This window comes from Cnephaeus nilssonii (genome assembly GCF_951640355.1).
Source record: "Cnephaeus nilssonii genome assembly, chromosome: X".
In the NCBI taxonomy this organism is placed as follows: domain Eukaryota; kingdom Metazoa; phylum Chordata; class Mammalia; order Chiroptera; family Vespertilionidae; genus Cnephaeus; species Cnephaeus nilssonii.
Genome location: NC_137071.1, coordinates 45,680,825 through 45,696,192, shown reverse-complemented (window position 1 = coordinate 45,696,192; position 15,368 = coordinate 45,680,825). Strand labels below are relative to the sequence as shown.

Here is a 15,368-nt window from a genome sequence, read left to right as displayed (position 1 = left end):
CGCGACAGGCCCCCTCAGCGGCCGCGGATCTGGCCGTTGAGAGGCACAGGGGGCGGGAGTCCCGCCCCCTGCGCCTCTCAACAGCAGGGTAGCCCCCATCAGTGGCAGCGGATCCGTGCCTCTCAATGGCCGGATAGGCCACCCCAAGTCCCGCCCCACAGCCTCCCGCCGCCCAATCGTGGGCGTAGCGGAGTGATGGTAATTTACATGTTACTCTATTATTAGATAGGATATATATATATATATACACACACACACACACACACACACACACACACACACACACACTGAGTGGCCAGATTATACGTGTTCAGAGATCATAATAATCTGGCCACTCAGTGTATATACCAGGACTGAGCTAGGTCTACTGTAATCTCCTTTTCCAACCCTATGCAATATTTAAGGATTAAAAAAAAAAAGTATAACTCCATCCCGCTGGCGTATCTCAGTGGTTGAGCATTGACCTATGAACCAGGAGGTCACAGTTGTATTCCCAGTCAGGGCACATGCCTGGGTTGTGGTCTCGATCCCCAGTAGGGGGCATGCAGGAGGCAATCAATGATTCTCTCTCATCATTGATGTTTCTATCTCTCTCCCTCTCTGAAATCAATAAAAAATATTTAAAAAAAAGTATTACTCCCACATTTTAGAAGTCCAGATACCCAACTCAGATAAGATGGATATCATATTTAAAAATGCCCATTTAGAACAGAGGGTTCTATGGACAACATAGGCAAGAATCATATTACTCACATGTGAGTTAGGAGTTATACTGCTTTTCATTTGGTCTTTATCTCTAACACATACTTTTTTCTGCTCTGCTATTGTAAAGATAAGTACATTTTGACTCCTGTTACATTTTGACTCCTGTAACAGGCAACCAATCAATGTGTCTCTCTCACATTGATGTTTCTCTCTGTTTCTCCCCCTCCCTTCCACTCTCGCTAAAATTCTATGGAAAAGTATCCTCGGGTTAACAAAACAAAACAAAAAAGATAAGTACATTCTTACCTACTATAGACCAGGCAAACATCACGATCACCACAAAAAGCCGGACTATGAAGTTTATTGGTCCTGGCTTGGCCAAAAGTACCAGCCGGCAAACCAGCAATGCCACTGTCAAGGGAAGTATACAATACCCCAGCACACAGAGGCTCTGAAAAAAAGATCTAAAAAACAACACACACCCATAAAAAAATCATAAATATAGTATCATGATAGTTATTACAGACTTCTACATAATACCTATACCCTAACATTGACTTTATGAGGCTAGGCCTCTGCATTAGCATATGCTTTAATTTCTCTCCATCCTCTTCCTTCTCTCCTTTTAAACTCCTTAAGAGTCAACTATCTAGGATATCAGATGATCTACTCTAATTCCTAAAGACCTCTTTCTTCCACTGAACCTCTAAGACAGTTCTTAATCTTTTCAAGTTTATAGACCTATTTGAGAATTTGTTGAAAGCTATGGACCATCTTTTCCCCAAAATGGACATAATCCTCTAACACAAAAATTCTGCCTACGATTTTAGAGCTGGAGAGAGCATCTGAAGCTTATCAAAGGACTCTGGATAATTTAAGATAATTTAACTCAACCAAGTTATCTCTGTTCAGTGGTTTTAAGAGAACATCCTCTTTATCCCTCATTTATTTTGATTTTTCTTTTCAAAAATTACCTAACTAGCCCTGCCAGTGAAGGATAGTAGTTGAGCACCGGCCTATGAACCAGGAGGTCAGAGTTCAATTTCTAATCAATATATATATATACACACATTATATTCCCAGTAGGGGGTATGCAGGAGGCAACCAATCAATGATTCTCTCTCATCACTGATGTTTCTATCTCTCTCTTCCTTTCCCTACCTCTCTGAAATCAATAAAAATAAAAAATATTACCTAACTAGCCAGGCTCCCTTAAAAATTTCAGATATGCTACCTAGAAAATAAGAAAGGATGGATTTTAATAATACTCACATGTTTCCTCCAAGAAGTTTTGAGTTGAGGGTGATGGTAACTGCACCAAACCAGATAATGACAAACACTTCTGCAAACTGGGGCCCTCCATCATTTTCATTATCTGCAGAGCCTCTTTGAAGCATTCTATGACAAAAGAAAAATGGCATGAGAATTGTCTACTCTTTTATTTAAAGCAATAAAGTTAAGACATGGGTTCTCAAAGTTTGAATCAGGGAGCTGCCCTACACCTCACCTGAAGATCTGCAATATGTAGGCTCTGTGAAAGGAAAATTCCAGGATTTGTTAAGCCTCCATTATTTTTTTTAAAATTACTTTATTGATAAAGGTGTTACATATGTGTCCTTATTCCCCCATTACCTCTCCCATCCTCCCAACTCATGCCCTCACCACCCTGTTGTCTGTGTCCATTGGTTAGGCTTATATGCATGCATACAAGTCCTTTGGTTGATCTCTCCCCCTTACCCCCACCTTCCTCTACCTTCCCTCTGAGGTTTGATGGTCTGATTAATGTTTCTCTGTCTCTGGATCTGTTTTTGCTCATCCGATTATGCTGTTCGTTATATTCCATAAATGAGTGAAATCATGTGATATTTATCTTTCTCTCACTGTCTTATTCCACTTAGCATAATGCTCTCCAGTTCCATCCATGCTGTTGCAAATGGTAAGAACTCCTTCTCTTTACCGCAGCGTAGTATTCCATTCTGTAGATGTACCACAGTTTTCTAATCCACTCATCTGTTGATGGGCACTTAGGCTGTTTCCAAATCTTAGCTATGGTGAATTGTGCTGCTATGAACATAGGGGTGCATATATCCTTTCTGATTGGTGTTTCATGGGATATATTCCTAGAAGTGGGATCACTGGCTGAAATGGGAGTTCCATTTTTAGTTTTTTGAGGAAAAACCATACTGTTCTCCACAGTGCCTGCACCAGTCTGCATTCCCACCAGCAGTGCACGAGGGTTCCTTTTTCTCCGCATCCTCGCCAGCACTTGTCGTTTGTTGATTTGTTGATGATAGCCATTCTGACAGGTGTGAGATGGTACCGCATGGTCGTTTTGATGTGCATCTCTCAGGTCATTAGTGACTTTGAGCATGTTTTAATATGCCTCTTAGCCTTCAGTCTTCTTTCGAAAAGTATCTATTTAGGTCCGTTTCCCATTTTTTGATTGGGTTGTTTATCTTCCTTTTGTTAAGTTGTATGAGTTCCCTGAAAATGTTGGAGATTAAACCCTTATCAGTGATAACATTTGCAAATATGTTCTCCCATGCAGTGGGCTTTCTTGTTGTTTTGTTGATGGTTTCTTTTGCTGTGAAAAAGCTTTGTATTTTGATGTAGTCCGATTTGTTTATTTTCTCTTTAGCTTCCATTGCCCTAGGATTAGTATCAGTGAAGAAATTGCTTCAGCATATGTCTGAGATTTTACTGCCTGTGGATTCCTCTAGTATTTTTATGGTTTTCCATTTTATGTTTAAGTCCTTTATCCATTTTGAATTTATTTTTGTGTATGGTGTAAGTTGGTGGTCTAGTTTCATTTTTTGCATGTATCTGTCCAATTTTCCCAACACCATTTATTGAAGAGACTGTCTTAACTCCATTGAATGTTCATGCCTCCTTTGTCGAATATTAATTGAGCATAGTGGCTTAGGTCGATTTCTGGGTTCTCTATTCTATTCCATTGATCTATATGTCTGTTCTTGTGCCCGTACCAGGCTGTTTTGAGAACAGTGGCTTTGTAATTACAGCTTGATATCTGGTATTGAGATTCCACCTACTTTGTCTTTTTTCTCAGGATTGCTGCAGCTATTCGGGGTCTTTTTTTATTTCAGATTAATTTTTGGAAAGTTTGTTATAGGTCTGCGAAATATGCCATTGGTATTTTAATGGGGAGTGCATTGAATCTATAGATTGCTTTGGGTAGTATGGACATTTTAATGATGTTGATTCTACCAATCCATGATCATGGCATGTTCTTCCATCTGTTTATGTCTTCCTCTATCTTTTTTCAATGTCCTGTAGTTTTTTGCGTATAGATCTTTTACCTTCTTAGTTAAGTTTACTCCTAGGTATCTTAATTATTTTGGTGTGATGGTAAATGGGATTGCTATTTTAGGTTACCAAAGAGATCAAAGAAGAAATTAAAAACATGCTGGAAACTAATGACAATAAAAAAACAACAATCCAAAATCTATGGGACACAATGAAAGCAGTCCTGAGAGGGAAGTTTATAGCACTACAGGGCTACCTCAAAAAAAACAAGAAAAAATGGTAATAAATAATCTAACACTACACCTCAAAGAATTAGAAAGAGAGCAACAAGAAATGCTCAGGGTGAGCAGAAGGAAGGAGATAATAAAGATCAGAGCAGAAATAAATGACAGAGACCAAAAAAACAATACAAAAGATCAATGAAACCAAGAGTTGGTATTTTGAAAGGATAAACAAGATTGATGAACCTCTAGGCAGGCTCACCAAGAAGCAAAGAGAGAGGACTCAAATAAACAAAATCAGAAATGAAAGAGGCGAAATAACAACAGACCCCACAGAAATAAAAAGGATTGTTAAAAAATACTATGAATAACTCTATTCTAACGAAGTAGACAACATGGAGGGAATGGACATATTCCTAGAAAAATACAACCTACCAAAAGTCAATCAGGAAGATTCTAAAAATCTCAATAGGCCAATAAATATGGAAGAAATTGAAGCAGTCATCAAAAAGCTTCCAGCAAACAAAAGCCCAGGGCCAGACGGCTTCACAGGGGAGTTTTACCAAATATTCAAGGAACAACTAAAACCTATCCTCCTAAGACTATTCCAAAAAATTCAAGAGGAAGGAACACTTCCAAGCTCCTTCTATGAAGCCAGCATCACCCTAATACCAAAACCAGATAAAGAAAAGACAACACAATGAAAGAGAATTACAGGCCAATATCCCTCATGAACATAGATGCCAAAGTCCTCAACAAAATTCTAGCAAATCGGATCCAGCAGTACATCAGAAAGATCATACACCATGACCAAGTAGGATTTATCCCGGGGATGCAAGGATGGTACAATATCCACAAATCAATAAACGTGATACATCACATAAACAAATTAAGAGATAAAAATCACATAGTCATATCAATTGACACAGAAAAAGCATTTGACAAAATCCAACACACTTTCTTGATAAGAACTCTCAGCAAGGTGGGAATAGAAGGATCATACCTCAACATTATAAAAGCCATATATGACAAACCCACAGCCAACATCATACTCAAAGGGCAGAAACTAAAACCATTTTCCCTAAGAACAGGAACAAAACAGGGATGCCCACTCTCACCACTCCTGTTCGACATAGTACTGGAAGTACTAGCCATTGTGATCAGACAAGACGAAGAAATAATAGGCATCCAAATTGGAAAAGAAGACGTAAAACTGTCCTTATTCGCAGATGACATGATACTGTACATAGAAAACCCTAAAGACTCCATCAAAAAATTATTAGACTTAATAAATGAATTCGGCAATGTAGCAGGATACAAAATAAATGCCAAGAAATCTATGGCATTTCTATACACCAATAATGAACTTACAGAAAGCGAGGCTAAGCCTCCATTCTTTCCAATTCCAAATGCCTCAGGAGTACAAGGAATACTCCATTTGGCTTTGTTGGAATGTTTAAAAGTATCACCAATGACCTTTTTTGGTTAAGCAGAGGTTATAAACTGAAAAATCAAATTGGCTCACAGACGTGCTTGAAATACTTTTAAATTCAAGTTGGCATTATTTTTAAATTGAGTGGTTTCACATAAAAATAATGTATTTCTAGGGTGTTTTTTTTTTATTGATTTGAGAAAGAAAAGAAGGGGGAGGAGGGAAAGAGAGGGAGATTTGTTGTTCCACTTATATGTGTTCATTGATTGATTCTTGTATGTGTCCTGAATGGGGATCGAACCCGCAAGCTTGGAGTATTGGAACAATGCTCTAACCAACCGAGCTATCCAACTAGGGCCTATTTCTGGGTTTTCTTGAAAAATCAGAAGAGTTTCTAACCCGAAGTTGGCATTCTACATGACAACAATCAGGTGCAGGTGGCATAGCAGTAGGTTCCACAAAGGGCTTCCAGTCACCAATTCACAATGCATGCATTCAACTTACTTCTCTAGCCCTTAGACACAATTGAATTTGTAATCCTTGGGTTAAGGTTTCAGTTCTGACATTTAAAAATTAAAAGTCTATAAACCTATTTAGTTGTTGATTTTTTTAAATAAAAATATACAGATTATTACTAAATGACTTTGCTTTCAAATTGAGTAGTTGAACAGTCACTTAAATATCCTTTCTTTGTCTAAGAATTTTACAGATGTAAACTGTCTTGAATTTTGGACTTAGAACACTTGGACTCGGTGTTCATTTTTTCAGAAAAATAGTAACATCAAGTTCATGACCTCTTCTTATTATATGGTATTGAGAAGTCACACAGTAAGGCTTGCCCTGCTATGCTGTTTGCCAGTAAAGGCTTTTATATTCTGTGGTTGTGCATACTCCATTCTGAGTCCTAACAACCTGATGCAAAGAATGCCAACACTCATGATCACATGTTGCCTGAAATCCGTATTGCTTCAGCATGGTATAATGAAAAAAACATGAACTGGCCTGGAAAACAAAAGAGCCAGATACTGATTCTAGTTCTATTACTAGGTATGTAAACTAGAGAACATTACGATGTCTTGGGGGTCCAGTTTTATTCTCTGCAAATAAGGAGTTAAATGACATAATCTCTAAGGTTAATCTTTGAAAACTAAAAAAAAAAGTATATGCTCAGAGCTTCTAATATAAACCCTTCCATCAAGGCACTGAATTATTTCCTTGTTATGGTTATTAAAAACATAAAAAATAGCACTCTATGTTATGACCTAAATTAGCATATGCTTGACACATTAAAAAATGGGTAGAGAAGCCAGTAAGAAACTTGTTGAATTTAGAATCATAAAAGGTTAGGCCATGAAAGGACCCTCAACCATATCCTTTTACAGATAAAATAAGAGAAAACCCAGAGAGGTTAGGTGGGAAGAGATGTGCAATATTCACAGAGGTAGAGAATGGACAGTCGAGGAAACCTAAGGTAAATCCCAAGTTTACCACTGATTATGTGATCTTGGTTCATCCTCACTCTCCATGAACCTAAGTTTTTTGTTGAAAAAGGGAAATCACATTCACCTCTTATTAGAAGAGAAAGCATTTAAACATTTTCTGGGAAAAATCATTATACAAATTTTGGTTACTAATAGCCCAAAGTCACTTTGCTGATAGCAGTCAGGATGAGACTCAAGAACTGAGTCCTAGTACAGTATTTTTTCCATTCTACCCATTGTTATATTCCCATCTTCAATGGAACTTTGCTCTCCTTCTGCCTGAGTCTCCTTTTACATACAATGCATATGGACAGCATCACACTTGGAAATGTGATCTTGCTCTGAACTCTACAACTTCTCTGTAATAAATTCTCATTCATATATTAGTAAGATTTAAAAAGAATTATGTTTACAAATAAACAGTTCTTTAACCTATAGATATTTAATTCACTTAATGATAGGGAAGTGTATACGAGTAAATAAATATTTGTTGAATAGCTAAAACATGCTAAGAAGTCATTGGTAAACAGAGGTAGACATAATTTTTATATCTTTAATTCCATCACTCTTTGAACTGATCTGGAAAGCTACCTAACTTTTTATTTACTAGAGGCCTGGTGCACAAAATTCATGCATGGGGAGTGTGGGGGGTGTCCCCACAACCCAGCCTGCACCCTCTCCAATCCGGGACTGCTGGCTCCTAACTGCTCACCTGCCTGCCTCCCTGATCCCCCCTAACTGCCCCCCCGCCAGCCTGATCACCCCTAACTGACTCCTGCTGGCCTGGTCGCCCCTCATTGCCCCCCCCGGCTGGCCTTGTCGCCCCCAACTGCCCCCCTGCCGGCCTGGTCAGCCCCAACTGCCCCCCTCTGCCGGCCTGATCACCCCTAACTGCCCCCCTGCTGACCTGGTTGCCCCTCATTGCCCCCTGCTGGCCTGGTAGCCCCCAACTGCCCCCCCCCACTGACCTGGTCACCCCCAACTGCCCCCTGCCAGCCTGGTCGCCCCCAACTGCCCCCCTGCCAGCCTGGTTGCCCCCAACTGCCCCCCTACTGGCCTGGCCACCCCTTACTGCCCCCCTGCCAGCCTGGTAGCCCCCAACTGCCCCCCCTGCTGGCCTGGTCCCCCCAACTGCCCCCCCATTGGCCTGGTCGCCCCCATATGCCCCCCCCACTGGCCTGGTCGCCCCACGCAGCCTGTTCAGTTGTTTGGTCGTCCCTCACTAACCCCCCTGCCAGCCTGGTTGCCCCAAGCAGCCTGCTATTCGGTCGTCCGTCTGGTCGTTCAGATCATGATGGCCCCTGGCTTTTTATATATTAGAATTTTTATTTTTTTGCTACCTGACTTTTTAGATTTAAATACATAAGGAGTACAATATGTCATAGAAGTCATAAATAAAATATTCAGATAAAATTCCCCTCAATTTTAAAATTCCACAAAAAAGTTTAGTCTATCTAAAATGACAAAGGAAATATGTGTACTTACAGTGCGAGTGTCACACAAAGGACCAAAGGGCCCCATAAATCCCCTACAAGGCAAGAAAAGACAGAAGACTGTTATGAAACAACCATGCAGTATTTTATATATTTAATCCAATAGCTACCTCTCCCACTCTTGGAATTCAGACATCAATGCTCTGTCTGTCTGCCCAAGACTTCCCTCCTCTATTACCCCTTAACTTGCCCTCCCTGCTCCCCAATTCCGAATGTTCTTCTTTATAGATCCATTAAGTTTTATTTCATATCCCACAAATTACCCCTCTCCCCACCCACTAAGTCACATTCCAACATGCTATAGTTAAAGACCAATGGATGAGGAGTACCCCATCCAGCACCCTCAGAAAGACTAGACTCAAGTAATTTCACCAATCTAAGATTAAATTAGACAAGGCAAGTATAATCAGGCCCATCTCACAAATCCTATCTAATGAAAGAGTAATATGCAAATTAACCATCACTCCGCTACACCCACAAGCCACGCCCACCAGCCAATCAGGAGCGAGTATGCAAATTAACCCAACCAAGGTGGCTGCGGTCACGGAGCGAGCAGGAGGCTTGGGTTTCCCCAGCAATGGAGGAATCCAAGCTTTCCACACACCCTGGCCAGTCCAGGCCTCCACTCAAGGCTACAAAGTTTCAATTACAGAAGATAAATCCCAACAAAAATGGCTGCGGCCTCAGAGCAAGCAGGAGTCTTGGCTCCGCTCAAGACTACAAAGTTTCAATTATAGAAGATAAATAAATCCCAAATAACAGGGCCTCCGCTTGGGTCACCAGGGGGCGTGGCCGGCCTGCAAACCACCACAGGCCCCTCACCCAGGCTGCCCCATGCCGCAAGGGAACCCTCACCCTGATCCGGGACACCCTTCAGGGCAAACCAGCTGGCCCCGACCCATGCACTAGGCCTCTATCCTGTCTAATAAAAGAGTAATATGCAGATTGACCATCACTCCAACACACAAGATGGCTGCCCCCATGTGGTCAAAGATCCTGTCCCCATGTGGACACAAGATGGACACCACAAGATGGCCAGCAGGAGAGGGCAGTTGGGAGGGACCAGGCCTGCAAGGGAGGGCAGTTAGGGGTGAACAGGCCGGCAGAGGAGGGAAGTTGGGGTCAACCAGGCCTGCAGGGAAGGGCAGTTGGGGGGGACCCAGGCCTGCAGGGGAGAGCAGTTGGGAGGGGAATAGGCCTGCAGGGAAGGGCAGTTAGGGGTGACCAGGCCTGCAGGGGAGGGCAGTTAGGGGTGATCAGGCCTGCAAGGGAGGGCAGTTGGGGGTGATCAAGCCTGCAGGGGAGGGCAGTTAGGGGTGAACAGGCCGGCAGAGGAGGGAAGTTGGGGTCAACCAGGCCTGCAGGGAAGGGCAGTTGGGGGGGACCCAGGCCTACAGGGGAGAGCAGTTGGGAGGGGAATAGGCCTGCAGGGAAGGGCAGTTAGGGGTGACCAGGCCTGCAGGGGAGGGCAGTTAGGGGTGATCAGGCCTGCAAGGGAGGGCAGTTGGGGGTGATCAAGCCTGCAGGGGAGGGCAGTTAGGGGTGACCAGGCTGGCAGAGGAGGGAAGTTGGGGGCAACCGGGCCTGCAGGGAAGGGCAGTTGGGGGGGGGGGACCCAGGCCTGCAGGCGAGAGCAGTTGGGGGGGAACAGGCCTGCAGGAGAGGGCAGTTAGGGGTGGCCGGGCTGGCAGAGGAGGGAAGTTGGGGTCAACGGGGCCTGCAGGGAAGGGCAGTTGGGGGGGGGACCCAGGCCTGCAGGAGAGGGCAGTTAGGGGTGGCCGGGCCTGCAGGGGAGGGCAGTTAGTGGCAAACAGGCTGGTAGGGGAGCAGTTAGGCGTCAATCAGGCTGGCAGGGGAGTGGTTAGGGGGTGATCAGGCTGGCAGGCAGAAGCGGTTAGGGGCACTCAGGAAGGCAGGCAGGCAAGCAGTTGGGAGCCAGCAGTCCTGGATTGTGAGAGGGATGTCTGACTGCCCGTTTAGGCCCAATCCTACTGGGATCGGGCCTAAATGGGCAGTCAGACATCCCTTGAGGTGTCCCAGATTGGAGAGGGTGCAGGCTGGGCTGAGGGACCGCCCCCCCCCCGCCCCGTGCACAAATTTCGTGCACCGGGCCTCTAGTATGAAAAATAAAGCTGAGAAGCAAGTCACTTTCCCAAGTTTATATCAACAGTTAGGTATAGAGGTGGGACCAGAACCAAGGTCTTTTGATCCCTACTATGAAGTTCTTTCCACTCTGCCACACTGCTTTTCTTTTATAATAACTACATTGAACTAAAATGGAATTGCTGTTGTTATAGGTGAAAAATCAGCCCAATATTGGTAATTTTATAAGGTTAAACTTGTATTAAAATTTTATTTTTTTACTGATTTTAGAGAGAGAGAAAGAGAGAAACATCGATTTGTTGTTCCACTTACTTATGCATCTATTGGTTAATTCTTGTATGTGCCCTGACAGGGTATCGAACCCTACCTTGGCACATCCAGACAATGCTCCCAACAGCTGGTCTACCCAACCAGAACTATAAGGTTAAACTTTAACAAATAACATGAAAGCTTTTTGAAAAGGTTCTGCCAACATCAGGTCTAACCACAGTGGTTCCCAATCAATAGTGATTGGTGATTAATATTCCAACAATTCAATAATATGCAGCTTAGAGCACAATTACCTTCCTCACATATATAGCTTTACCTAAAAGAATACTACACTTGTCAACTGAAAAACTGATTTCAAGTACAATTGACATTAATAAACTGGCTTTTTAATGCACTGAAAATTTTTGTAATTCGTAAAAAATCTGTAACGGTATTTTTTAAATGTGTTTTTTTACCCCACCTGAGTATGTTTTTACTGATTTTGAGAGAGAGAGAGAGAGAGAGAGAGAGAGAGAGAGAGAGAGAGACATCAATCAGTTGCCTCCTGTGTGCATCCAACTAGAGATCAAACCAGCAACCTGGGTATGTGTCCTGACTGGGAATCGAACCCACAATGTTTCAGTGTACAGGATGATGCTACAACCAACTGAGCCACCTGGTCAGGGCTCTGTAACAGTATTTTAAAACTATTTTCTTGTTGTTGTAATAAATATATATATATATCCACAAAACTCACAACTTTAGTCACTTTTAAGTGTACAGGTATTGAGTACATTAATTGTGCAACAATCACCACCATCTATCTCCAGAACTTTTTCATCTTCCCAAACTGAAACTCCAACCCATTAAATAACTCCCCACTCTCCGCTCAGCCCCTGGCAACTATCACTTTACTTTCTGTCTCTATCAATTTCACTACTCTAGGTACCTCATATGAGTGGAAATCATAGAATATATGTCCTTTTTAATCTGGCATATTTCATATAGCATCATGTCTTTAAGGTTTATCCATGTTGTAGCATGTGTCAAAATTTCACTCCTTTTTAAGGGTGAGTAATATTCTATCCATTTATGATAAATATTATGGTGTATATGCCACATTTTGTCTCTTCATCCATCAACAAATGTCTAAGACAGCGGTCGCCAACTGGTGGTCTGCAGATCACTGGTGGTCCATGAGATCTGAAAGGTTGGCGACCTCTGGTTTAAGGAAACCTTTGGAGCAGCAGTCGCCAACTGGTGGTCCGTGAGGTCCAAAAGGTTGGCGACAGCTAGTCTAAGATGTTTCCCCCTTTCGGCTATTGTGAACAATGCTGCTATGCACATGGGTGTACAAATATCTGTTCATATCCCTGCTTTCAATTCTTTTGGATGTACAACCAGAAGTGGCATTGTTGAATTCTTCTATGGTTAATTTTTTGAGGAACCACCATACTGTTTTCCATAGTGGCTGCACCATTTTACACTTCCACCAGCAACAGCAACATTCAGGGGTTACAATTTCTCCACATCCTCAACAACACTTGTTATTTTCTGTTTCTTTGATTGATAACAGCCATCATAAGGGGTGTGAAGTGGTATCTTATTATGTTGTTGGTTGTGGGTTTTTTTATTGTTTTGTTTACATATATTTTTATTGATTTTTTTACAGAGAGGAAGGGAGAGGGATAGAGAGTTAGAAGCATCGATGAGAGAGAAACATCGATCAGCTGCCTCCTATACACCCCTACTGGGGATTGCCCGCAACCAAGGTACATGACCAGAATCGAACCTGGGACCCTTCAATCCGCAGGCCAATGCTCTATCCACTGAGGCAAACCGGTTAGAGCAGTTGTTGTTTTTTTTAGATTATTTTTTAAGTTGTGAATTTTTTCCTTGTTACTTTGCCAACAGCTATAACAGGATAGGGCAGAAGTGCAAATTCTGGCCATGACTGCTCACCCTTTGTGCCAGCCTATCTATCTATCCCCATGAGGTTTGAGAATGTACCTCAACATATGACATAAGCTAATATTCATAATTAATCAGCAAACTAACACACTGGTTCTGTATTGTGAGAAGCAACCTTGCTTTGAACTGAACCAGAGCAGCATTTAAAAGGATTTTCAAATCTGGGGTTGTAGTGATAGATTGGAAAGGGTGCTGAACTTGAAAATTGGATTCTAATCCTGCCTGTGATTTTTTAAAATTTTATTTATTGATTTTATAGAGAGAGGAAGCAGAGAGAGAGAGAGAGAAACATTGATTGGCTATTCCACTTATTTATGCATTCATTAGTTGTTTCCTGTATGTGTCCTGACTGGAGATTGAATCCACAACCTTGTGGTATCTGGATGATGCTCTAACCAACTGAGTTACCCAGCCAGGGCAATTAATTCTTACAGCCATCTCTATAGATAAAAGCCTAATATGCTAATTGTCCCTCCAACCGTTCAACCATTTGACCAGTTGCTGTGATGCACACTGACCATCAGAGGACAGACACTCTGACTGGTAGGTTAGCTTGCTGCTGGGGTCTGGCCGATCGGGACTGGGTGAGACAGGCCAGATACGCCCTGAAGCCCTCCTGCAGTCCCTCCCTGGCCCAAATCATGCACCAGTAGGGTCCCTCGCCCTGGTCTGCGCCCTCTTGTAATCTGGGACCCCTCAGGGGATGTTGGAGAGAGGTTTCAGCCCGATCTCCACAGGCCAGGCAGAGGGACTCCACTGGTGCATGAATTCATGCATCAGGCCTCCAGTAATCTGATATAATCCAATTTAATCATTAGGATGAGAACAGAAAAATATTTTAGTAAGAAGCAACTGTTTGTTGAGTGCAGTTATTATATTCTCATTGACTATAAAGGACACATGTTATATTCCTAATTAAATAGAAGAGGAAACTGAAGCTCAGAGATATTAAATAATTTGGCCAGTTTAAAAACACCTGCTCTAGGCAGTGACTTCCTCCAAGGTCTAGGAAGACTATAAAAAAAAAGTTCACTAAAAAAAAGGAATATAAGACAGTTTTTTGTGTCTGGGTGGGCCTGGGCACTGGGTGGTGGTGTAGGGGTCTTTTTAAGAATTCAAAATCATGGGCCTGCTGTCATACTGATCTGGGATTCAGTTTTTAATTTATTGCTTACCTGTGTGGGAAACATTGAGCTAAGAAATTAACATAAAGTGGTCCTGCGTTACTAATATTCTAGGATGTCTGCCAGATGCAAATGTGAATTCTCTTTATACAGAAGTCTCTTTTTCCAGGCTGACCAGGAATCCCACAGATGAGTTTGAAATTCAAAAATATAAAATACTAGACTGCCTGTGTGATCTTAACAAGGCACTCAGCTTCTTTGAGACTCATTTTCTTAATCTGTAAAACACAAATAATAACTCCTCCTTCACAAGGTTGTTGTAAGGATTAAAAAAGATAATGTGTGTTGAGGGAACAGAAAGGCACTAGAACAGCGGTTCTCAACCTGTGGGTCGTGACCCCTTTGGGAGTCGAACGACCCTTTCACAGGGGTCACCTAAAACATCCTGCGTATCAGATATTTACATTACCATTCATAACAGTAGCAAAATTACAGTTATGAAGTAGCAACGAAAATAATTTTATGGTTGGGGGTCACCACAACATGAGGAACTGTATTAAATGGTTGCGGCATTAGGAAGGTTGAGAACCACTGCACTAGAATAATAGCTGGCATTTATGGAGTGCTGTGCAAGGAGGTTGATATGCACTACCATCTCTAACCCTTACCAGAAGGTAGATGCTATTATCTCCACTTTAACAGAGGAAGAAACTTCAGCTCAGCAAAGTTAACTGTCTTATCCAAGATCACACAGCTAGTGGAGCTACCACTATTTAAACCAAGATTTTTCCATGTTCTTTCCACTATCAACCAGTGGTAGCAAATCATCTGTCAGCTCCAGCCCACAGTGCACTGTGTTGGAAAAAATTCTGACACTGCATCCAGTGTTCACCCAGAGTGATGGCACATTGCCACGCATTTGACATCCCTAAAATACAGCTGAAGTGCTATAAAAAATACAAGGTACACTCATGTACAACATAATTGTTACTATTCTCAAATTCAAGTTTTCTAACAAAGGATACTAAGAAAACCAAGAATACTTGATAAGAAAATAAAAAGGTCTAACAATTTGAAGAATTCTAAATAACAGCATAATTTATTGCAAACATTGTCGATAGAAATCTTGAACAAAGAAAGCAGTCATCAGATTAAATGATAGTTCTAAAAATAGAAATGTCAATAAAGGTACTATTAATTTGTTAACCCTTAACGGGTATTAGCTATTATTCTAATTTAACAGTTGAACATTTTGCCTTTTCCTTGGGGATTGTTAACTCTTTGGTTGAACAAAGTCCCTATGTGTTCACAGCTTCTAGAAATAC

The 15,368-nt window shown here is 42.0% G+C and overlaps 1 protein-coding gene across 4 annotated transcripts in view; it reads right to left on the bottom strand.

Annotated features, from left to right (window-relative positions):
• Window positions 1–15,368, bottom strand: part of YIPF6 (Yip1 domain family member 6) — a 55,745-nt gene that overhangs the window by 12,467 nt on the left and 27,910 nt on the right. For all 4 annotated transcript variants that reach the window (XM_079765076.1, XM_079765077.1, XM_079765075.1 and 1 more), the window contains exons 4-6: window positions 8,589–8,631; window positions 1,978–2,103; window positions 1,012–1,169 (exon numbers count right to left, since the gene is read on the bottom strand). In XM_079765076.1, the coding sequence (XP_079621202.1) occupies window positions 1,012–1,169; window positions 1,978–2,103; window positions 8,589–8,631 (327 nt within the window). The remainder of the gene's footprint in view (window positions 1–1,011; window positions 1,170–1,977; window positions 2,104–8,588; window positions 8,632–15,368) is intronic.